Below are 23,742 nucleotides of genomic sequence, written 5' to 3' on the forward strand. Positions count from 1 at the left end.
AGGCCTCTGAGCCCAGACTTGGGGCTCCGTTCCAGGGATGGCTCGCCGCCGATGACTACTCTCGGCCAAGGGAGGCAGCACAGCGCCCATCAGGCCCCTCCTTCCTTCTAATCTCTATGGCGGAAGTGAGTTGTTCCAGCCGAAACACAACAACATCCTCGGTGGTGGGAGTGAATGGACTCGTCCAAATGAGGGAGATACTTCTTACCATCAAATCTTAAAAGACGATAGATAATCCAGAAAAAGGTAGCTTTCAAATTATAGAGCAGCGTATGACTCTGTTTGTCCTCTGGAGTGGAGGTAGAACTATCTGGATAGCTGCACTAGTGTCAGGGCTCGGCCAGCCCTGCTCGCGCCCCCGCCGGAGGCCGATGGAGCAGGTGGGACAGGCCAGGCTCGCAGAGGAGGGTCAGGGCTTCCGGCGCCGGCACCGCCTCCTGCCGAGGTGATCTGGCGCCCGCGGGGAGGGCGGTTGCGTGGCCCGAAGGTCCAGGACGGGGTTTCGGGGAGGTGGGGGATCGTTCTAGCCGTGTGCCCCCTTTTCCTGTGCGAGCGCGGGCGCGCCTCGAACTCCCGGGACCGGCCAGGCTGGGCGCGGGGCGCCGCTCCCGAGACCTGGAGGAGTCCGCTCCTCCCGCGTAGCCCTGGACCGTGGAGGTTCGCCGGGACTGGTGGCTGGAGAAACGCGACTCGGACGGGAAGTCCTTCCTGCGTCCGGCCGGGGTTTCTTGATGCGGAGCCGAATAACTGTGTGTTTTTGCGTTCAGCCCATTTCTTGCGGCTCATCGGGCGCGCGGAGTTTGCGGCGTACCTGCGGAGATCGTACCTGCGGAGATCGCACCTGCGGAGGGCTTACCTGCGCCTGAGGAGGAGGAAGGGCAAGATCCAGCCTGAGGGACCCGCGCTCCATCCTCTCTGCATAAGGTGAGGATGGGGGTACCCTGGGCTCCGACCTGACTCAGAAGGCATCAGTCAGCCTCTGCACCTGTGCTCTGCAGATCTGGGCCTTGGGGGCACCGAAGGGACGAGACTTCCCAGGTCCTGCCTTGGAGAAGTCCCCTGCTCACCGGGGTCGGGGGTGAGGGAGCAGACAAGCTCATCACAGACCAAAGGTGGCCGCGTTGGGAAGGAGGCTGAGGTTGGTTAGTATTGACTTCCTGAAGGAGTGGAGTAGCGCTGAGAATGACGGAAGAGCCTGGGTTTGGGGCAAAAGTGAAGAGGTGGATGGCCTGTTTGAAGGTTTGCGGGGGATACAAGAGGGGGTTTGTGGAAGAAAGGGGAGCTGGACCAGAGCTGGGAATCTTTAGATGGGAAATTGCTGGATGGAGTTAGACTAGAGAACCAACCCAGGAACAATTCCTGCATCAGGATGAATTGAGCAGTCACTTTGTACTAGGAATCAGGTATACTGAGATTCCAGTGATGACTAGGATGCAGTCCCTGCCCTCAAGGAATCGTCTGCCTAGTTGGAGAGATCAGTCAAGATTAACACCTGTGGAAAGATAACTGATAATACAGGTAGTCCTGGGCTGATTGCCAAGCGAGCGGCAGAGCCAGCTTGATCTCTGAGCAGTCCATGGACTGCTGCCCTGTCTTCAGGGACAAAGAGACAAACCAATACACTTTGAAGAGAGCTGCCAGACTTGAGGAGATAAGATGTGATGTCAAGTTGGCATGTTTATGGGGACTGGAGACCTTTAACCTGTAGACGGGGTGGGGGGGGCGGTAAGGGGGTGATGGAAGAGTTGCCTTTAAATATCTGAAAGGCTCCTTTGTGGAAAAAGGGTGAGACTTATTCTGTGTGTGGCTCTTGATATCAAAACTAAGTTTAGTGGCTTGAAGCACTAAGAGACAGATTCCTTCCATAGAGGGAATCACTGAGTAGAGCTTTGAAAAGACGGAATGGCCTGCTGGGAGAGGTAGTGAATTCTCTGTTAGGGGAGGTGTGTAGGCTGAACCCTCTCAGCTAAGAAATTTGACTGATTCCTCTCCTGCTGGGCTGATATTCAGTTACTGATGAAGTTCTGGTTCTCAAGTCTGTTTTTTTTTTTAATTTTTAAAATTTATTATTTTATTTTTGGCTATGTTGGGTCTTCTTTGCTGCGTGCGAGCTTTCTCTAGTTGTGGCGAGCAGGGGCTACACTTGGTTGCGGTGCATGGGCTTCTCATTGCGGTGGCTTCTCTTGTTGCGGATCACAGGCTCTAGGCGCGTGGGCTTCAGTAGTTGTGACGCACGGGCTCGGTAGTTGTGTATTGCGGGCTCTAGAGCACAGGCTCAGTAGTTGTGGTGCATGGGCTTCATTGCTCCGCGGCATGTGGGATCTTCCCGGACCAGGGCTTGAACCCGTGTACCCTGCATTGGCAGGCGGATTCTTAACCACTGTGCCACCAGGGAAGCCCTCAAGTCTCTTCTTTCCCTCCCACTCCCTCTACCAGTCCTGTCCTGTTGCCTTGCGTTATCTCTCATCAATGACAATGAAATAATTATAGCAGCTAATACTACTTGTCAGGAACTGCTTTAAGGGCTTTACAGATACTTACTCATCCCGTCCTTGAGACGACCCTTTCAAGGTAGCTATTGTGAATATGCCCTTTTTATGGATTGGGGAAACTGAGGCACATAAGGGTGAGGCAGCTTGCCCAAGATCACACAGTGAGCAGTTGGCAGAGCTGGGGTTCCAACCCAGGCCGTCTGGCTTTAGAGTCACTGCTCTTAACCACTATTCTACTGTGTCTTACATGTGTTATTTTGTTTAATCCTCATAACGATCCAAATTTACAGATAAGAAAATAGACTCAGAGGTTGAATGATTTGCTTAAGGTCACAGAGCAAGATATAGGAGAGCTGGGATTCAGACCCAGGCCCTTTGGACGTGAAAACCCCACACTCTGTACTTCACTCTCCCATATCCCATTGCACTGTCTCTGTAACTGTCACTACTGTAGTGGCCTCTAACTGGACTCCTTGCCCAGCCCTTTCTGCCTTAAATTGGCAAGTTTTTACCTCAGTCTGTGGATGGAAACGTGAGATTTGGTGTGTATGTATCAGTCAGGTTTTCAAGTCCAGTCTTCTTAGCTTTCACTGACTTCTCAGAGTAGTCTGTGACCCCAAAATAGTGACGAGCCATTCTTTGCTTGTCAACCAGAGTTAACTTTCTGACACACAGATTCAGTGTTGGACGGTGATGCATTGACTCTTCACTGCCCTCGGGACAGAGTCCAGATGCCTTAATCTGGTCATTCAAGAAGATCCCAGGAAATCTGATTCCAATCTTCCTTTTCTTCTTATTCCCACTGTGTAGACTCACCACTCTGGTAATGTTTACCTGCCTGTCTCTCCTCCATCCTGGCAGCTTCTCAAGGGCAGGGGCTGACAGGCGTTGCACAGTGGGCACTTGCTGTAAACTGCACTGCATACCGTCGTGGAATCCAGGCCTGGGCTGGGCGTTTGGACTGGTGACTTTGAGGCTCTCCCCGTCTCCGATCCCGAGAGCCTGTGATCCTCTGCCAGCATGTGCTGCGCAGTGTGGAGATGGGCCGCGGCGGCAGGGGCTGGGCTGGGTCTGGAAGGAAGTGAAAGGTGACACGCAGATCATGCAGAAGGTGTCCACATCTGATCTGGCTCCTTTTGCAGGGCAGTCCCCAGGTGGTGGGGCGAAGCTTCCCCGTCTCTACTCTCGTCCCCGACCCCCGCGTGGGCCACCGGCTACAAGATGAACTGTCGCTCAGAGGTGCTGGAGGTGTCGGTGGAGGGGCGGCAGGTGGAGGAGGCCATGCTGGCTGTGCTGCACACGGTGCTCCTGCACCGCAGCACCGGCAAGTTCCACTACAAGAAGGAGGGCACCTACTCCATTGGCACTGTGGGCACCCAAGACGTTGACTGCGACTTCATCGACTTCACCTACGTGCGTGTCTCCTCTGAGGAGCTGGACCGCGCCCTGCGCAAGGTTGTCGGGGAGTTCAGGGTAAGGTGGGGCGCCGTGGGCGGCAGGTGGCCCCTGAGTGTCGGCCCCGCCCCGCCCCGGCTTGCTGCTGGAACAGCTTGCCCTTCCTGGGTGTACTTGTCGGGTTCTTTCAGGTTCTAAGGAACAGGCACTTTCAGGGCTTCTGTGGGTGAGGAGGGCTTGGTGGGGGGGGCGGGGAGGTGAAGGGACCTCGTAAAAATACAAGGAAGCAGAGCAGGAAGCCCTCGTAGCACTGGCGGTCAGGGCCCCTGGGGTGATCATTGCCCCCGTGCTCTTGACCTTCTCTCTGACCCTGCAGTTCTCTCTACTGATACCCCTCTGCTCTGCTTCCACATTTGGGCCTCTCTTACATGAAACTCCCTGAGAGGGAGGGTTGCTGGGCTCAGGCAGTGGGCATCCAAGTGGAGTGTCTCTTGGGCAGCGTGGCACGTGTCTGTGTGTGCCTGTAGGGGCGAGGGGAAAGGTGGACGGGACACGCTAGTCTGCTAATGTTGGTCACCTCGGGGTGGGAATGGAGGCGTGATTTTTATTTTGTCTTCATTCAGTGTTGCAGTGTTTCACTATTTCAATGAGTGCATATTTTTAAATTTTAAAGTAACCAAGGGAATTTCTCTTAAGGTGTTCCCTGAGGTCAGAGGAGGAGGGTTGTCTGTCTGACTTCCATTCCACAGAGGTGTGATCCTTGCAGGGGGTGGACCCTCTCCCAGGCCACAGTGGGCTCCCCACCCTCATCCCTCCAAGGCCAAAAAGGGCAAGTTCATAAGGGTTGCCCGGTCCCCCTTCGAAGGGAGGCGGCGGTACTCAGCCCTCTGTCCTCAGATGCCTATGAGCGGCACGTGGAGCACAGTGGACTGTTAAGAGCATAGACTCTGGAGCCAGGCTCCACCGCCCAACAAGTGTGTGTGACCTTGGGCAAGTGATTCCACTCCGCCCAGCCTCAGTTTCACTGTGTGTAAAATTAGGATGAAAATTTTACCCACCTCATGGGGTATATGCACCATGAAGATTAAATGAGTCAAATATGTCAAGTGCTTGACAGCCTGCACGCAGGAAGCATTATAGAAGTGGCAGCTGTGATTACTGTCAGCCGAGGGCACACGAGCTTGGTTTGTTCGTGAAGGAGAGACTTATTCCTGATGGGCAGTGAAGGACTTGAGGGAGGCATCCTTACCTTCTGGATTGGCCCTGACTCAGATGGAAAGGTGCTTTAGGGTCTCGGCTACATTAGGAGCGGAGTGTGGGGTCGCCACACCCCACGGGGGGCAGGCAGATTTATCGGACCAGGTGGCCCCATTGACTTCGCTCCAGGTCTGGTCTGTCCTTCCCCTCCTGTCCCCCTTTGGTTCCTTGGCTTCCGTCTCTCTATTTAAGGATCACTGGGCTTTTCTTTAGAGGCTGTGAATTTAGGTTGTCATCGAGTGAATGAAGTAGGATTGTGCTTAATTGGCCTGGGGAGAAGGAGACGTTGGAGAGAAGGTGATTTTGGAGAACGTTCTGAAGGATGGGGGCCAAAGGGGCGGGGTTGTGGAAGGAGAAGGAAGGTCCTTCTGGTAAAGTTGAAAGGCAAAGATTTTGAAATCAGACAAGCTGGATTCAAACCCCGGCGCCGTCATCCACTGGCCTGGGACTTTGGCAAGGTAACTTGCCAGCGACTCTGAGCCTCATTCTGCCTCAGTAAAATGGAGGTTATATACCTGCCGCCCAGAGTTGTTGAGAGGAGCGAGCAGGATTGTGTGTGTAAAGAGCCTGGCCCAGAATATGTGCTTAAAGACATCACTTCTGAGCAAAGCTGGAGGAGTTGGGTGAGCACACAGCTTTTGTTTGCTTGAACCATTCAGCTTTAGGCCGGCAGTTTGCTGTGGCACTTCACACGAATCCTTTACTCTCTGGGTCTCATTCCCTGCCCTCCCGGAAGGACTGAAGAAGCTAGGAGAGCAGTTAATTCCCTGGGGCGTAGGAAGCAGGCCCTCACAGAGCGAGAACCCCTCGGAGGCTTTGGCCTGCTCACTCTTGCTCCTCCTTCCCCAGGATGCCCTGCGAAACTCCGGGGGCGATGGGCTGGGGCAGATGTCCTTGGAGTTCTATCAGAAGAAGAAGTCTCGCTGGCCTTTCTCAGACGAGTGCATCCCCTGGGAAGTGTGGACGGTCAAGGTGCACGTGGTGGCCCTGGCCACGGAGCAGGAGCGGCAGATCTGCCGGGAGAAGGTGGGTGAGAAACTCTGCGAGAAGATCATCAACATTGTGGAGGTGATGAACCGGCACGAGTACCTTCCCAAGATGCCCACGCAGTCGGAGGTGGACAACGTGTTTGACACAGGCTTGCGGGACGTGCAGCCCTATCTCTACAAGATCTCCTTCCAGATCACCGATGCCCTGGGCTCCTCTGTCACCACCACCATGCGCAGGCTCATCAAAGACACCCTGGCCCTCTAGGCGTCGCTGGGGCCTTGGGCGCTCCTTGATGGCTTGCAGACCTTGGCTTCTGGGGATCGTACTGTTAGGCCCTGTTAGCCCTTGGGGCTCTGGAACCCGCTCCAGGTCCTTGAGGAGACTTGGAAGGGCCACCCCTGGCTTCCTGTTGTGTGGTTGCCAGTCTCTGGTCATCCTTGTCACCTTCACTGATGGTCAAGTCCGGCCTACACTGTCTCTCTGCACCCCTGGTGGGGGTCCCCTTTCCTTCGCTGTACAGAGGAGCCGTCACTAGGATGGTGAATAAAGTTGAGAATGTGAGTTTGGGTTGAGCCGTCTCCCTTGGCTGGTGTTCTGCCCTGAAACATTAACACTTTTTTAGCAGACCTGCTAGGACACACGTGTGTGTTGAGGGCATTATTCCAAGATGAGGGGAGTGGGCGGATGGGATTAAAGATAGATTAAAGCTGATTGATTTTGTACTTTGTTGGACGTTCACATAAGCAGGTGTGACCATGGTCAGTCCCATGAATGAGGACACAGATCAGGATCTACTGCTTTTGGATATGACTGTGCTATTTCTTCTCCCTTCCTAAGGAAGCTATGACATCCCTGCCTTTTATATTATCTGGTCTTCCTTCAGATGACCCCAAAGAATATCTCCTCTGTCTTCATGGAGCACACACAGGCCCCCACTTGCACCAGAAAGCTCATTTGATTTGGTGTTTCTCTCTCTGGAGAGAGAGATTGGCCACCTTGAGACTGGTGTCCGGTAACACTTCTTCCAGTTTGGGCTGGCCCTCGCCAGTTGTTAGGACATTGGTAACTCACTCATTTCTAGGCAAGCATGCTCAAAACCAGTGAACTCCATTGTGTGCTTTCCATTGATTTAGTCTTCCATATTTTACAATGCTTTTTGTTACATAGGTGCCAGTTCTAACCAAACTAAATGAGCAGTGCATAAGCAGCTGTGCTAAAGGAGAAAGGGGCTGGGGGTCTTGTCCATGGTCCTGGAGCAGTTAGGTGCCAGGATGGCCAGGAAGTGTTTGCACGTTTTTCTCATTCCAGGCCACTCTTGGCCATGCGTTATTTCATGAGGGGTTTTCTGATGTCCTACCCTTGACCTCTAGGGCTCTGGGGAGTTGGAGAACTCGGGAGTGTCTCAGGGGTTTGGAGATGGGGAAGACCAGTTCTCAGCAAGTCCTTGATGAGGTGTGACCCTACCTGGCCTGCTGCCGTCTGGGGGACCTTCTTTTCCTCCTGGAAGCCATCAGCTCATCCCTTCTGGGGAGTTGGCTAAGTCAGGTGTTTGCCGACAGTGACTTTGTTTTAAACCGACCTCAGGGTTGCTGCAGTTCTCAGGAGACCTGGGTGGGAGGGTCTTTCCTCCATCCCAGCTTCCCCAGACTTTCTACTTTTTTGCAGCCAGGCTCTGCTCCAGTCTCCCACCCTGGCTTGGCTGTGGGACACCCAGTTGGCAGCAAGCTCCCCTTAGTGGGCAGTTCAGTAACATCTCCATCCCTTTTGGTGGTGTGATTTCCTGGAGGTAGGGGACTGATTTACTCAAGGTCAGGACAGGAGCCCTGGTGACTCAGATCTATGCCTTCCCCTTGGTCTGTAACTCTCCTTGATCTCTGGGGCCTGAGCAAAGGAATGGGGGCCCTCCATCTCCCTCCCCTGGGACCAAGGAGGCACTGGCCTGCTTGTCCAGCCCCAGGAGGCTCCCAAGGGGATGATGCACGATGAAGACTATGATCACTAAGGGTCTAGAGGCTGCTTATTTGCCTCCTGTCCCAGTGGCCACCTGGGCCACCTAGCAGTATTGACCTTTTTGGCCCAGGGACAGAAAGCCCAGGAGTGGGGATGGCTCTTGTTTGTCCTGTGTCCCGCTCAGCGGGGGCAGCACCCTAGCCAGCACCTGGGATGTGGTCTGGAAGATCTTTTCGGGATTCTGAGGGCGGGCTATCTCCTGACCTTTGCTAAGGGGGAGGGGGAGCCCTGGGGACAGGACTCCTGGGTTTGGCCGGTTGGGTGCGTGCGTAGTTGTTCGGGCCTTTGGGCCGAGAAGTAACACCGGCCCTGGGATTCTGGGCCATAGCTACACTGGAGGAGCCCTTTGTCCAGAAAGGGCCTGAACGCTCCGACGCAGGGGGTGGGGTCGCACGGCGCCTGGGATCCGCCCCTTGGGCCCCTCCCTGACGCGGCCGCCGCCCACCCGCCGGCCCCGGGGCTCCCGCACATCTGGCGGTCCCCAGCACATCTGGGCAGCCGGCGTGAAGCATGAACGGCTCGCAGGCGGACGTCACATCCCGGGCCGCCTGGCTGAGCTCCTGTTGCAACCAGTCGGGGGTGCTGCCGGAGCCCCCCGAGGGGCCGCGCGCTGTGCAGGCGGCGGTGCTGGGCGTGCTGTCGCTGCTCGTGCTCTGCGGGCTCCTGTTCCTGGGCGCCGGCCTACTGTTCCGCGCCCAGGGTCTGACGGCGCTGCTGGCCCGAGAGCTGCGCGCGTCCCGGGAGGGAGAGCCCGGCGGCGCCAGCGGAGGCGAGGATGACTCCTAGGCGCGCCCGGCTGCGCTCGGGGGTCGCGGCCTCCCGGCGGCCCGCGAACTCCACGCCCGACTTCGAGGGAGCGGCCCCCAGAGCCAGAGGGCTGCAGCGGGAAGCCCTCCGGCGATGCTGGCGCGCGCGCGCGCGCGACACGCGCACACACAGGTGAGAGCCCGCCCAGATGAGAGCCGCAGCGCCTTGGGACTGGGGGCGCAGGGGCTGGAAACCGTCGTATTGACCGGGCTCTCTGCGCTCCGCCACAGACCCAGCTTTTCAGCGACCCCCGTTCCAGCTCTGGAAGCCCACGGGGTGGGCCGGCGGCTATCCCAGGGGTGCCGGGATCTGAGCGGAGAGGCTTCCCTTCCCTCCCTCTCCCGGTCGTCTCTCTGGCCCAGCGGCGCCCCGACCCACGGCCTTTTTCTAGGTCACTGTGTAACTGCGGGAGAGGGAGAAGCAGGGCGGATCAAAGAGGAGGGAGTCTGGAGGGGCCACAGTGTGCTGGGGAGCCCTTCTTCCCTGCACCCACGCCACCCCGCTTTGCGCCAGCCCCACCTAGTGCTAAGGCCCAACTTGGTATCACCCCAGCACTGCCCATCCCACTGGGAGGCTGGGGAGAGCCATGGCCACAGGAACTCAGCCAACCCAGGCCCCCGGCTTCTGCTTCCTCTTCCTCCCGTCCTCTCCTTCAGGAAGGCTTTTCCCCGGAGAGAGGTTTGGGTATGATTCCTCACTGTGGGCTCCCTCTTGGGGCAGGGATGCGAGTGTGGATCGAGTTTTAGGGCAGAGCCAGGAGCCTGGATGACCCTGGGGGATGGGGAGGTGTGCTGGGCCTCCTCCCCCCAGCCCCTGCTCAGGTGGGGGGACGTGTGTGGCCCAGAACAAGGGGCTTTGGGGTGTGTGTGAGGGGGTAGGTGACAAGATTCGTAACAGCTGGGGGGCCTCAGGAGCACGCTGCTCCAGGAAGCTGGGACTGAGGGTTCCCAGCTGTAGGGGCTCCATCTGGCCCTCCTGCCTCTGCCTCTCCAAGGACAGGAACCATCTGGAGGGAAGGGCCTGGGTGGCCTAAAGACAAGGTAATTCTAGGCCAAGGCTGCCTTGGGCAGAGCCATAGGGGTTGGCGAGGGAAGCCTTCTGTGTCTGTCTCTTCTGTTCAGTGTTGTACCAAGGGATTCCCAGGTTTCTGTGGGTGGGGCTGTTCACCAGGGGTGCCTCTGACCTCTCTTGCCCCTCCCACTCTAAAGCCCCTCCCCTGCCTGCCAGGGCAGAGGCAGGGTCCCAGCTTCCCTCTGAGAAGGGAGTGAGTGCTGGCGAGGAGGGGCCGATGAGGGGTGAGGGGCCAGAGTAGGCAGGGTGCAGCTGTGAAGCTGACGACGATGTGTGATCCCTGCGCCGAGCAGCCCAGGATTTGGTGCTAATCCCGGACAGCTGTGCCACACTGGCCTTGCTGAGCTGTGGACTTCTCACTTCAGGCATACTGATCCCACCCCCTTGGAGAGAGGGCTGGCCAGGGGCGTGCGCGCGCGCGCGCGCGCTTGTGACTGCTCCTGGCCTTAGGGAGGCGGGCCAGCCCGGGGACATTCACCACCTCCCTTTGCTGTGTCCTGGGGGAGGGGCTGGAACGCCCTCTCTTTATTGTGTCCAGGTTCACCCACCCCCTTGGCCATAAGTTCTGCTGAATTCGCTGCATTTCCATCCTTTCTCCCATCTCCACACTATGCTCTTTTCTCCTTCCCCATCTGGGACCAGAGTCTCCAGTTCTGCTGTGAGCCCTTCATTTAACAAATGGGGAAGCTCAGAGAGAAGAAAGTGACATGCTCAAGTGAATGACAGAGCCGGAACTGGACCCTGGGGCTCCTGCTTGATTCCGAGCTCAGGGGGTGGGGTGGCATCCCTGAGTGAGAAGGACCCCTTGGGTTGCCCTCTTTGCTCTGTCCTCTCTTTCCCTGATTTCTCACCACTCTTTGAGATGCTGATGCAAAATATGGCCTCTCTTCCCAAAAGAATGAACCTTCACACCACATTTATCATATGGTTTCCGGGACTGGAACCTCAACTACCCCCCTCCCGCTCCGTGTCCTCCTTCCCATCCTCACTTCCCAGCAGTCTTGCTAGATACCTTCTTGCTGCTGGGAATGGCCTTCCAGGTGCCTCAGCAACTCCCCAACCAGCTGGGCTAAGCTTTCCTGGCCTGAACCTGAGGGTGCGGGTGAGCTCAGAGGGCCAGCTGGAATATATACACCTATGGAAAAAAAATCCAAGTGGACAGAGCAGAGGGATCGGGGGTCAAGGTGATGACTTGGGTTGGCCTTTGGGTTCGAGTCTGGGTGGTGTTAGAGGTGTAGAGAGATCTGATGGAGGGACGGACTGTGCCCCCAGCATCATGGTGTCTGCTCACACCCAGGCAGGGCTGGGGGTGTCCCGCTGGGGTGAGAGAAGATGGGGTACACAAAGGCTTTCTTCATCCAACTTCCTGCCTTTGCTATCCCTTCAGCTCAGTGCTTGGGTAGCTGGCCCGTGGCCTGTGCTGGAGACCTCAGTGTTCCTGGAGAAAGATACTGAGATGTTTGCTGTGGAACTCTAACCCTGGTCAAGACTGTCAGACTGAGTGGGGAGGAAAATAATTTAGAAAACTGGGACATGGGTGCTGCTGTCCTGGCATTTCTCAGGCTCCGGCTGGGAGGGAGAGGTGGGGGATGGCTGTAGGTCTGAGTGCCGTGGAGTGAGGCCAGGCATCTGGTCACCAGCAAGCTCCATTAGCCTATGTTGTCCTTGATGGAAAGGCCGGGGCCACAGATGGGTGGACATCTTGCCTTAACCTTCCTCCAGCCCCTGAGTCTCACTTTGAGCTGGAAAGGTCTGTCATTCCTTGGCTCCCTTCCCAGCAAAGACAGAGGGTGGCTGTCTGTTACAGATTCCCGAGCCTTGTGTGGTCTGTCTCCCAGAGAGCTCCCATTCCAGCGCACCGGCTGCACGGGGAACTCCTGCTACCTTTGATCCATGTGCGGTGCAGATGACAGCCTGGGAGAAACCTGGATTGTCGTGAGACCTCAACTTGGGATCCTTGCACTCACCTGCTGCCTCTGATCTGCTCCATCCAACCTCCTGAAGTGCTCATGGTGTGGGTCTGGGAGGTCAGCGCTCCAGGGATGAATGGGCCCCCGGGCAACTGCTGTGTGTCCTGGGCACTGAAGAGGCCACACCCCCAGGATGCTCAGTGCCCGCAGACGCTGACCAGCCCCCTGCCTGCTGGGCCCTGTCCCATCTCTGATGCAGGGTGGCCGTGGTCTGACAGGCCAGTGACTTGTCCCTGCTGAGGGCTGTGGGTCACTGTCCCCCATTTGGAGGTCTTGGGTGCCCCAGCAATGCCCCATCCCTGCCCCATCTCTTCCTGTGGCTTGTTATTAAATATGCTGGTAATGCAGCTTTGGGGTATACGGCCTATGTTTCCAGCCCCTGACTCTTGGCATTAGCGGTAACCCCCGGGCCCCGCTCCAGTTTGGACTGTTTCTGGCAGATCCTGAAATAGCAACCCCAGCCATGGCCCCTCTCCCCTGGTCTTTTCCTCAGTGCTGGCTATTCCCTTTCCACACCCAGATCCAAAGCTTTCCAAGGGTGGGTAGGAGTGGGGCAGTGACTCTCACGCCAACAATCGATTGCCCCCCTGTGGCCAGTGTGGGCAGGAACATGTCTTCATTCAGCTGACCTACTGACGTCTGATCGTAGTCTGGCCAGAGCTTGTGCCTCAAAAAAAGTGGATTTTGTGAGCGTGTGGACTGAATTCTACACTGTAAACCTTCATGAACCTCAGTATCTTCATCCGTAAAATGGAAGCAACAATGGCATGAGGATCAAATATATAGTGTGCTTGTGTGTAGATAAAAGGCTGTGATCATCATGTGACATTGTTATTTTTTCCTCCGAACCTGGCCACCCCCAGAGAAAAGGTATAGAACCACCCACCACCCACCCTGTTCCTGGGAACACTTCGTTTATTCATCTTTTCCGTGAGTGTTTATTGAGTGACTGCTCTGTGCCAGGCTGGCTCTGGGGCTGGGGATGAGATGAATGAGGCAGCGGCCCTGCCCTCAAGGAGCTCACAGTCCAGTAAGGAGTGATGCTTACAAGACTGAAGCTAGGGGCTTCCCTGGTGGCGCAGTGGTTTGGAATCTACCTACCAGTGCAGGGGACACGTGTTTGAGCCCTGGTCTGGGAGGATCCCACATGCCGCGGAGCAACTGGGCCCGTGAACCACAACTACTGAGCCTGTGCGTCTGGAGCCTGTGCTCTGCAACGAGAGAGGCCGCAATAGTGAGAGGCCCGCGCACCGCCATGAAGAGTGGCCCCCGCTCACTGCAACTAGAGAAAGCCCTCTCACAGAAACGAAGACCCAACACAGCCAAAAATAAATAAAATAAATTAAAAAAAAATTAAGTTTGTAAAAAAAAAAAAAAAAAAAAAAAAGACTGAAGCTGACACCGACAATAAAAAGTGCCCAGTGTTGACAGAGCCAAGAGCAGAGAGTGACTGGCTCGGCTTATAGAGGAAGGGGTACTGAATGGGCATTCACGGAGCGAGGAAAGGGAGGAAGAACACTCGGGGCAGAGGTGCAGTGGGGTGTCGGACTGGTGGTACCCTAGAAGCAGGTAAGTAGAGCTGGGTGTGAAGGGACGTGAGACCAGAGGAGTGGTAGCCTGGACGGAAGTGCAATTTACCCTGGGGGCAGTGAGGGCCCTGGAGAGTTTTAAGCCCGGAAGTGACATGGTAAGATCTGGATTTTAGGGAATGGGGGGTAAGTCTGTGGGTGGGAGCAGGCTGGAGGTAGAGAGACAGCAAGGAGGCTGTGATCAAAACCCAGCAAAAGGGCTTTCCTGGTGGCGCAGTGGTTAAGAATCCACCTGCCAGTGCAGGGGACACAGGTTCGAGCCCTGGTCCGGTAAGATCCCACATGCCGCGGAGCAACTAAGCCCGTGTGCCAGAACTACTGAGCCTGCGTGCTACAACTACTGAAGCCCACGTGCCTAGAGCCCGTGCTCCGCAGCAAGAGAAGCCACTGCAATGAGAAGCCCGTGCACCGCAATGAAGAGTAGCCCCCACTCGCCACAGCTAGAGAAAGCCTGCGCGCAGCAACAAAGACCCAGTGCAGCCAAAAATAGAGAAATAAAATAAATAAATTTATTAAAAAAAAATGGTGGCCTGGACTGGGGTGGAAAGAAAAGGGGACGGATCCAAGTGATGTTTGGAATTCAGGCTTTGGTCACTAGTTGGATGTGAGAGATGAAGGAGAGGCAACAGGGAGGACGAAGCCCCAGCTCTTGGACTGAATTACTGAGCGGGTGGTGATGCCTGCCACCCACTGAGGGGCCGTGTTATCAGTTACGACTTTTTTGGTCTGAATTTACAGGAAACCCAAAAGATATTTGGCTTGAGCAGAGGGGAATTTATACTGCACATAACTCCAAAGGCTAGCGGCAGTTCTGGCCTCAGGTCTGCCCTGACTCAGGTCTGACAGTGAGAGCAGGCCTGGCCTCTGTGCCTCCCGTGGCTTGGTTGGTCTGCAGCCTCTGTCAGCCTCTGACAGGGTGGTCTAGTGGTCAGAGCAAGGCCTTGGACTCAGGTGGCTGGATTTGAAAGCTGGCCCCACATTCTCTAGCTGTGTGACCTGGACAAGGTGCTTAACCCCTCGTGGCTCAAATCCCTCCTCTTCAGAGTGGGGAAAAGTGGGGCCGAGCTAGTACATGTTTTGTTAGGATGAAATGAGATCCCCACGTGTAGAGAGCCTGGCACAGTAAGTGTGCCTGTTATTAGTCTCAGCCTCCATGTGAAGAGGGGATGTTGGCTTCATGGCCTCTCCGATTCATATCTATCATGAAAGAGGCAGGGTTAGGGTCCCTCAGGTCCCAGGTCCCTCAGGCCAAACCCTGGGAGCAGCTGTGACTGTGTGTTACCCCGGAGGTACTGTGCTGCCAGTATGGAATGTCCTAAGCCTTGGTCACATACTCTACTCAGACACCCCAAACCACAAGGCCTAAAGGAGCGGGCTGTCGCCTCACCAAATCTAATCCCGTTTCAGTCCTGGGGTGAACAGAGGCTGGGTGTCCATAAACTGACTCATGGCTGTTGCAGATGGGGGCGCCGCAGGCAGAGGGGGCGGTGATGAATCCAGCTCAGGTGTGTTGGGTTGGAAGCACGTTGGGGACGTCCAAGGTGGACCGTAAGTGGATGGGGCTGGGGCTCAGCAGAGGGACTTCCAGGCCATGGTGACTCTAGAGGCAGAAAATGGAGCTGTGGGAAGGGACCAGGTTGGGGGGAGAAGGGAAAAGGCCGAGCAGGCCACCCCTTAAGGGCAGGGTGAGAGGACATGGTGGGCCGTGGAGGAGGGGCGCCCAGAGAGGTGGGAGGGAAGCCGGGGAGCCAGCTATCTTGGGAGTCGGAGAACAAAGGATTTTGCAACTGGGGTGTGTCCATGCGCCCCCCCCCCCCCCCGCACAGTTCTGGAGGGAGGGAGGGCGGAAGGCTTCTTTCTGGACCACGTGGCTTCCCTGAACTACCCCTCCGCACCACTGCCCTAAGCCTGCGTGATGGGGGTGGAGCCCCCATACAGAAGAAAGGGGGAACGTGGTCCCTCTGGGCCGGCAAAGCCGTTGCAGGGAGAGGGGTGGGTTTCCTTTCTATAGTTTACTCCTTTGTATGTGTGACTGCTCTAACACACACACACACACACACACACACACACACGGCTCACCTAGGCAAAACAAAACAACACGAAACGCACACGCAGAAGACCTCATCCTACTCCATGGCTACTGTGCTTCCCTTCCAAGCTGCAGTGACTTCTGTGAGGCCTGCATCCTGCCTGGAGGGCTGACACTTCAGCCACATCTCCCACACCCACAGTTCCTCTGTTTACCTTGGCAGAGCTGGAGACTACTCCGGCTTTGAAGTCCCTGCTTCAGATGCTGCTGTGCTTTATGCTTTAGGTCACACCTTTATTCTTTCACTCTGTGCATTTCACCGTTTTCATTTGTCCCTACTTCCTCCTTATCCCTCAGCGCCTCCCCACCCCCACTTCCTTCTCCTCCAGGTTAGACTCCGTGGTGCGTTGCCCCAATCCCATTTGCCCATTGCCTGTCCTCACTCCTCGCATGGAGCCCTCCTGGTACGACCTCAGCCCTGGGTGCCTGCCAAGTGCCCCCAAAGAACACCTCACCCCTGGGTGGACTGATGGCACCAAGAATGGTCACCAGACCCGCACAGGACCCTTTGCAGCTTCGGGCAGCTCTGCCGAAGCTGAATTACTGCGGACCACGCCCACTCTCAACTCTGCCCCTGCTCCCACCCTACCCTTAATCTCCCATTTTCTGCTCAGATGCCCTCACCTCTTACTTCTCACAGAAAGGAGGTGCTGGGATGCTCCCCCACACTGGATGCTCTCTCCACCTCTGCACCTCACCCCCTTCACTTTAGTTTTTTTAATGCTCCTTTAACCACTCCTTCTCTGCTGGCTCCAACTTCAAAACACTCAGGTTTCTTCCACCTTAAAATAACCCTCATGTGCACCCAGGGCGCCTCCAGTTACTACCCTGTGTCTTGCTTCATCTTTACAGTCAAACTTCTCCAAAGTTACCCCCACTTGCCGTCCCTGCGTCCTCACCTCCCACTCACTCCTCTCCAGCCTGGCTCCTGTCTACACTGGCGCTGACCGGTCACGATCCACCCCCGGATGGTTGCTTGAACCTGCTTTCCAGTTCTTATCTCAGCTGCTCTCCTGGCCACTCCACCTGTGCCGACCTCTCCCTCCTCTTCACAGCTGTCCCCGTGGCTTCCGTGATAGCTCGGGAGGAAGCTTGGTGATGGGGAGGGGAGACGCTGACACCGTGGGCTCCGTTGCAATAGTGGGTCCACACTCTGGGTCCGCCACTCACTGGGTAACTGAAACCCTCTTCCTCATTAGTGAAGTGGGGTAAGGATAACGCCAACTTCGGGGGAGCTCCCGAGGTGATGTGGATTTCAGGGAATGGGCCCCAGGTCCCTGGAGCACCTGCCTGAGTTGAATCCAGGCTCCCTGGCTCCTAGCCGCAAGCCCTTGGGGAGGTCTTGCTTTGCCTCGTCCCAGTCTCACCTCTCTCTGAAGGTCCCGTGCCAGCACCTCATCTCTCCTCGCCCAGGGCTTGCATGCCAAGCGTCTCAGGACTGTCCGAGGCCTTCCTCCTACCCTGCCCTCTTGCCCTGGGTGCTCCCCTGCTCTCCTGGAGCTTAAATTGCCATCTGTATGCCATGGCACTGAAAGCTACAGCCCCAGCCCAACCCGGGTCCCGAACGCCGCATTAACGCATTGGTCTGTTCTGCGTTGGTTTCCTCAGCAGCTCTGCTGGCAGCCACTGGAGAATACGTGGTAAATGAGACAGAGGGACCCCGCCACAGAGCCCATGTGCTGGTGGGAGGGGATGTTTGACGGACGTGTGAACAAATGGTCATTTGCAGATGGTAACACAGCAGGACAATGGGGTGGAGACCTGCAGGCCGACTGTAGGTGGAGGTGGTCAGGGAAAGCCTCTCCGAGGAGGCAACATCTGCGTCGAGACCTGGCCAGACGAGGATCTAGCCAGGCTGAGGGCTGGGGCACAGTGTTCCTGCCAGAGGGACAGCGGGGCAAAAGGTCCTCTTGTGGGAGTGAGATTGGCACGTCTGAGGGACCGGAAGGAGGCTGGTGTGGCGGGAGCTTAATGAGCGAGAGGGACAGCGGAAGTCGAGGAGGAAGCCCTTTGTTCCGGGCGCAGCATCCTCACTCCTGGCCTGACTCCCAGGGCGAGGGACCACCTCCTCCCCAGCAGTTGTCCTCGAGTCACCCCCTCCCTCCCCTGCACAGCTACCCATCACCAAATGGGGTCCATTCTACCCCTTAGAAAGCTCCATCTCTGGCCACCAGCCTCACCTCTCCCACAGCCCCACGTCTATTTGTGCTTCTCAGTCCACCCCTTCTCCACGGGCACCAGAGCGGTCTTTTAAAAAGGAGTAGACTGTCGAGCCATTCCCTGTTGGACGCCCCCACCCCCACCTGCCAGCATGGGTTTGCACTGCTCCAAGGATGGAGTCCAGGATGAGGTCCCCAAGCTGCTGCCCTCTGGGGTCTCTGCTCCCTCTTCTCATCGCCTCTGCCCACTCTCCGCCGTGTCTTCTGGGCCTTTGACCCTCCTTCTCCCGTTGCCCAGCTGGCCTCTTTCCCCCGTTCAGGCCCGGGGGTCCCTGTCAGGCATTCCCCCATCTTGGGCTCGCCCCTGGCAGTCTCCCTCTGAGTGTTCAGTTACACGTCTCGTGTCCCTTCTCGGGTCACACACCCACCCACCCACGTGTCTCAGCCTCACCCCAACAGCAAGAGCCCTTGTCCGCCTGACATCCTCACAACCTCTGTCCTGAGCGTTCAGCCCTGACCCCCTCCAGCTCTGATTCCCTTTCTGCTCCTGTTCTGTTCCTCCAGCTCAGCCCTCAGCCCTGCAGGTGAAGGAGGCCGCTCCCCTGCCCCAGGCCCGGGCTCTTTCTTTCTTTTAAAAGATTTATTTATTTATTTATTATTTATTTATTTGGCTGCATCGGGTCTTAGTTGCGGCACATGGGATCTTCGTTGAGGCATGTGGGAATCTATTGTTGTGGTGCATGGGCTTCTCTCTAGTTGCGGCATGAGGGTTTTTCTCTCTCTAGTTGAGGTGCGCGAGCTCAGTAGTTGTGGCGCACAGGCTTAGTTGCCCGGTGGCATGTGGGATCTTAGTTCCTCGACCAGGGATCGAACCCACGTCCCCTGCATTGGAAGGCGGATTCTTTACCACTGGACCACTAGGGCTCTTTCTTGACTCCCATTTCTTCTCACTTCTCAGATTATAACAGATCCTCTGGGGGTCATCTGCACCCAAGACAGCCAGACTCTGGGTCCAGCCCCGACGCTGACCCACATGGGACAGTTCCAGGTGGCACCAAAGTTCAAGGGTGGGTTCAGGTAGCTCAGGTAGGATGGATGGCAGGTGACTGGAGTTGCATTAAAGGGTGGTGTGATGGAGGGTCATCCATGCTTCGCAGAAGGTACCCAGGGGTGGGAAGGGAGAGGTAGAGGCAGCCACCCACCCAGTCTTCAGTGGTACAGAGGCATGATAGCTTTCATTTATTCATTCATTCCATCAGTGTTATAAACCACTTACCTGTGCCAGGCACTGCTCTAGACCCTGAGGATGCAGCAGTGAACAAAACAGATAAAAGTCCCTGCCCCTGTGCAGCTGGCATTCTTGTGAGGTGAGGCAGATGATAAATAATACAAGTAATTTAAAACAGAGAATATCAGATGGCGTATTGGTTTCCTAGAGCTGCCATAACAAAGTCACACAGTTATAGAGGCCAGGAGTCCAAAACCAAGGTGTCGGCAGGGCCATGCTCCCTCTGTGATTCGTCGAGAACTCTTCCGAGCTCACGTGGCTTGCTGGCACCCTTTGGTGTTTCTTGGCTGGTACCCGCGTAACTCCAACTTCTGTCTTCGTTGTCATGTGGCATTCTCCACGTGACACCTGTACACCTGACTCCAAATATCTTTCTTCTAATAAAGACACCCATCATATTGGATTAGGGGCCCACCCTATTCCAGTGTGATCTCACTTTTATTTGACCAATTACCTCTGCAATGCAAATAAGGTCACATGGGAGGTCCTGGGGCTTAGGACTTCAACACATCTGTTTTTTTGGGGTTGCAATTCATAACAAGTGGTAATAAGGGCTGTGGAGAATAACAAAACAGGGAGGGTGCACAGAGAGTTCGGAGGAAAGGTTGAAGTATTAACTGGGGTCATGGGGAAGGTGACATTTGAATAAAGACTGGAGTGAGAAGGAGCAATAAAGGTAAGTGGGGAAAAGCCTTCTGGGCAGCAGAACAGCAAGAGCTGGGAGCCTGGGGAAGGAGCCCACCTGAGCAAACAGTTAGGGAGCAAACACCAAGGAGGCCCAGGGACCAGGGCCACGGTGAGAGCCAAGGTCAGGGGGTGGGGTGGGGGTATGAGTGAGAGGCCGACGAGCTCTTCCACGGAGACCCAGAACATGCATCTCTCTTGTACGTTTTCTCAGGAAACCACCAAAGAATGTGCCCTGCTCAACCAGAGAGCAACCCAGCAATGATGGCGCAGGGGTGTGGGAAGGGGCATGCCCCACGGGAAGGGGAGTGGTGTCTGGGGACAGAGGGATGCCTAGGGGGCCGGACTCCGGAGCTCTCAGGCTGGAGCATCTGTTGCCTGATGCTCTTCTCCTCCAAGAGTCCCCAGATGGCCAGCAAGTGGCACAGCTTCTGCTGGAATATTGTCCCTGTCCCTGGCTGCCGCCCTCCCCTGGCCCAGATCTCACTGAACTTTGCTGGAGGCTGAAGATGTATTTTTTTTCCTTGTGGTACACAGGCCTCTCACTGCCATGGCCTCTCCTGTTGCGGAGCACAGGCTCCGGATGCGCAGGCTCAGTGGCCATGGCTCACGGGCCCAGCCGCTCTGCGGCATGTGGGATCTTCCCGGACCAGGGCACAAACCTGTGTCCCCTGCATCGGCAGGCGGACTCTCAACCACTGCACCACCAGGGAAGCCCTGAAGATGTATTTTAGCAAAGGATCCAGTTAGGGTTCCAAGCTGTGCAGGCGACTCGACTTAACTAACTCGGTCCCTTGTACCACATGAGGGTCCCTAACGTTTTCACCTCACTGTCCCCTCTGTGTTCCTCTTGCAGTCACCTTGCCTTGTGCACATCTGCTCCCCCAGGCTTCAGGGGTCCGTGATGGAGGTGTCCGCAGCCCGGGTCTCTGCTCCCTCCACGGGGACGGGAGAAGATCCTAGGGCATTTCTCTGCCAGCGTCTCTCTCCCCACAGCAGCCTGGACTCCTCATCCCTATGACAGCATCTCTTTACCCACAGTTGACAGCCCATGTGAACCCTCCTATTTGACTTTGAATCCCTTCCTTGCAAAACAAAAAGCCAGCTGAGACTTCCCTGGTGGTCCAGTGGCTAAGCCCCCCGCGCTCTCAATGCAGGGGGCCCGGGTTCGATCCCTGGTCAGGGAACTAAATTCCACATGTCGCAACTAAGAGCCCGCATGCCGCAATTAAGAGCCTGCATACCGCAACTAAGTTAGCATGCCACAACTAAAGATTCCGCATGCTGCAACTAAAAAAAGATCAGGCATGCCCCACGAAGGTCTCATGTGCCGCACCTAAGACCCAGCGCAGCCAAATAAATAAATATTTAAAAAAACCAACAACCCCCAAAAACAAAAAAACCCAACAACCCAGCTAAAAGTAGATTTACCTCCTTCTTGGACTGGCTGTCATGACAAGAGCTACCATGTTAGCTGGAAACTTCTCTGCCTGAGCCATCTGCTTAAATGTCAGCTCCAATAGGATAGGGATTTTTGCTGTTCCATTCACTGCACACAGAAGGCTATGAGGAAATCGATTTTTGAATGAATTAAAATTTTGAATTTAAAGTTCTTCTTTGATCACAGGCTGGGGAGGAGGGAGAAAGTATAAATGGATTCTAGCCCCTTAGTTCTCTCGAGTGAAAGATGTGTTAGCTCCCAGAAATGTGCTAGAACCTAGCTGAGGCACCTTGGAGTTCGATCATATGACATGCTGCTGGCATGAACGGAAGCTTTAGAGAAATGACAGCAAAGTTTCAGGGGGGTAGTCGGCAGACTTCTGGACATTGTCACGCTCATCTTTTGGATTTAGCAACAATGAGGTTTTGTGAGGAAATCCAATAACTCCAAATACTTTCAATACTCTCCGTTCTTTAGATATCACTCTTCATGGGTTTGCAAAAAAAAAAAAAAGCACAGTTTTTTCTCCTGTGTGCAAGCTGGGTGGAGAGGGCGGGGCTGTGTGATTGGCTGAAGTTTGGAACAGCATGTTCCAGGACCTGGGAGCGAGGTCCAGAGGCTGTGGAAACGGCTGGAGCAGAAACAGCCACTTCAAAGGCACAGGTGGCAGGCGAATAGGAACGTCGTGCTGCCTGTTTGGTCCCAAATTTGAATGTATCTTTTCATTTAAAATGTCTTTATCAGACACCAAATATTATAGGAATTGTTGGAGAAATGAGTTAAAAGTAGAAACTATAGTTTGTCCTTTGTCACTTGGGAGAAATGATGAATATTTCAAAACCATTGGGTAGAAAGCAAGGCTGATGCCCCACCTCCCCTCCTCCGGTGGCTAAGGCGGTGTTTCTTAAAGTGGGTTCCATGATCCTCCAGCCTCCAGGGACTTTAATGGGTGTTGCTTGAAAATAGGGTTCTGTGGTCTAATAAATTAGGGGATTATTGCGTTAGGCGAATTTAAAATTGTTTCTTTATTGCAGTTCCTGTAAGAGGCATTGCTATGCCAATATTATGATGACTCTAAGAGAAGCACTTCCCAGCAGATTTGACCAAAGAATTGATTTTACCCCTCCTCCTCTTTTTTTTTTTTTTAAAGGAGCCTCCCATGGGACCACCATTCCAACCAACATCCTTTGGGGAAACACTGAAAACCTTCCCTTTGGAAGAGAAGAAGAACTTTTGAAAAAAAGCATAAATCATGCCTCTTCGGATCGTGCATTTCCTTTACTTTGTCAGAACAACAGTATAAAATTAATTTTATTTCCAAGGACTGTAATGCCACATTACTAAATTTAAATTCACTTTTTTTTCCAAAGAGAGTTTTAAAAAAACACATTTCGGAACTACTACTTATGTGAAACAAATCTCTGCATGGAGCAATGGCCAAATATGTACAAGAATTTTATACAGGATGCAAATGTGATTCAAGAATTTCAGTGTGCCACAACTATTTTACCCAAAGTTCACCATGCTCCGTGGTTCCTTCGACACAATAGATCTTGGCTGGTTTCCCTTTAGCATGATTGTCACGAAGGAAGCCCATTCCTTGAATAGCTATTTTGTTTGCTTTGGTTTGACCAATCTCTACTGCCAGTCAGCAACCTTGTTGGCTAAAATGAACTGACCCAGAGAGTAGACTTGGTGGCCTGGGCTGTTGGCTGGGGAGTGGGGACCGGGGGCCAAGGCTCGGAAGCTCAAAGGCCTGATGGGCTGGCTCTGTGGAGATGTTGGCTGCATTGGTTGAGAGATGTTTTGTTAGATGAATCTGAGCTTACCTGGGTATGTTTTTACCATGTTATACGTTCTGAACTTTAATTTCTGAGTGTAACTCTGGCTGCTGTGGTTACGGCTGGTGGTTGTCATATTGGTTGTGTGGCTGGATTTAAAATAGTGGAAATTAAGAGATTCTTAATGAAAGAAGGGGCAAAGGCACACGGTAAAGGGGCCTGTGGGATGGGGGGATTGTTGTGAGTTTCTTTCAAAACCATCTACCATAGCTACCAAATATACTGTCGGGTGATCAAATACAGTGCCCACGAGGGCTAGGTGGGAAACGTAGGGTGCTCCTCTAAGGGACCTGAGATGGCTGTTGGATGAGGGATTCAGGCCTTATGGTGTCAGATCTTCTGATTGTTCAAGAGGAGATGGAAATCCAGATTTTTATATGAATTCTACTGATTTAAAAATGTAGGATCCATTAAAGAATGGTGTGAGCCAATCCCAACTTCCACCTGTGGCCAAAGCTGGCCCATGGGTTGCCAGTTTGTGACCACTGGTGACTGACAATCACCAGTCTGTCTGGTGTCTGTCTCCAGCTTTAATTCTCTCCTGAGCACCAAAGCCACATACAGAACTACCTACTAGATGATGCCCATACACCTGGAGGTCCCAAGGTGTCTCAATTTCTGTTTGTCCAAAGTTGACCTTGCCATCTCTTCCATGCGTG

The 23,742-nt window shown here is 54.7% G+C and overlaps 2 protein-coding genes across 6 annotated transcripts; both read left to right on the top strand.

Moving 5' to 3' along the window:
- Window positions 1–228: 228 nt before the first annotated feature.
- ATG101 (autophagy related 101) lies at window positions 229–6,701 on the top strand. 5 transcript variants are annotated; one of them, XM_082636418.1, is made up of 4 exons: window positions 229–246; window positions 768–924; window positions 3,635–3,965; window positions 5,994–6,701. In XM_082636418.1, the coding sequence occupies exons 3-4, from the start codon at window positions 3,714–3,716 to the stop codon at window positions 6,396–6,398; spliced, it is 657 nt and encodes a 218-aa protein (XP_082492544.1). In that variant the 5' UTR covers window positions 229–246; window positions 768–924; window positions 3,635–3,713; the 3' UTR covers window positions 6,399–6,701. The 5 variants fall into 5 exon arrangements, with proteins under 5 accessions (XP_082492544.1, XP_082492545.1, XP_082492542.1 ...); XM_082636419.1 differs by lacking the exon at window positions 229–246 and adding an exon at window positions 414–445; XM_082636416.1 differs by lacking the exon at window positions 229–246 and adding an exon at window positions 428–510.
- A 1,753-nt stretch (window positions 6,702–8,454) lies between these two features.
- On the top strand, window positions 8,455–22,573 carry SMIM41 (small integral membrane protein 41). Its single transcript, XM_082636421.1, has 2 exons — window positions 8,455–9,083; window positions 22,393–22,573. The coding sequence occupies exon 1, from the start codon at window positions 8,655–8,657 to the stop codon at window positions 8,928–8,930; it is 276 nt and encodes a 91-aa protein (XP_082492547.1). The 5' UTR covers window positions 8,455–8,654; the 3' UTR covers window positions 8,931–9,083; window positions 22,393–22,573.
- The last annotated feature ends 1,169 nt before the right edge of the window (window positions 22,574–23,742 follow it).

This window comes from Mesoplodon mirus (genome assembly GCF_964341445.2).
Source record: "Mesoplodon mirus genome assembly, chromosome: 11".
Classification (NCBI taxonomy): Eukaryota; Metazoa; Chordata; class Mammalia; order Artiodactyla; family Ziphiidae; genus Mesoplodon; species Mesoplodon mirus.

Excerpts from the sequence above, each read along its gene's own strand:
- SMIM41 (XM_082636421.1), top strand. The coding sequence starts at position 8,655 with ATGAACGGCTCGCAGGCGGACGTCACATCCCGGGCCGCCTGGCTGAGC.
- ATG101 (XM_082636418.1), top strand. The coding sequence starts at position 3,714 with ATGAACTGTCGCTCAGAGGTGCTGGAGGTGTCGGTGGAGGGGCGGCAG. Across the intron at positions 3,966-5,993 it reads AGGTTGTCGGGGAGTTCAGG|GATGCCCTGCGAAACTCCGG; the intron begins GTAAGGTGGGGC and ends CTCCTTCCCCAG.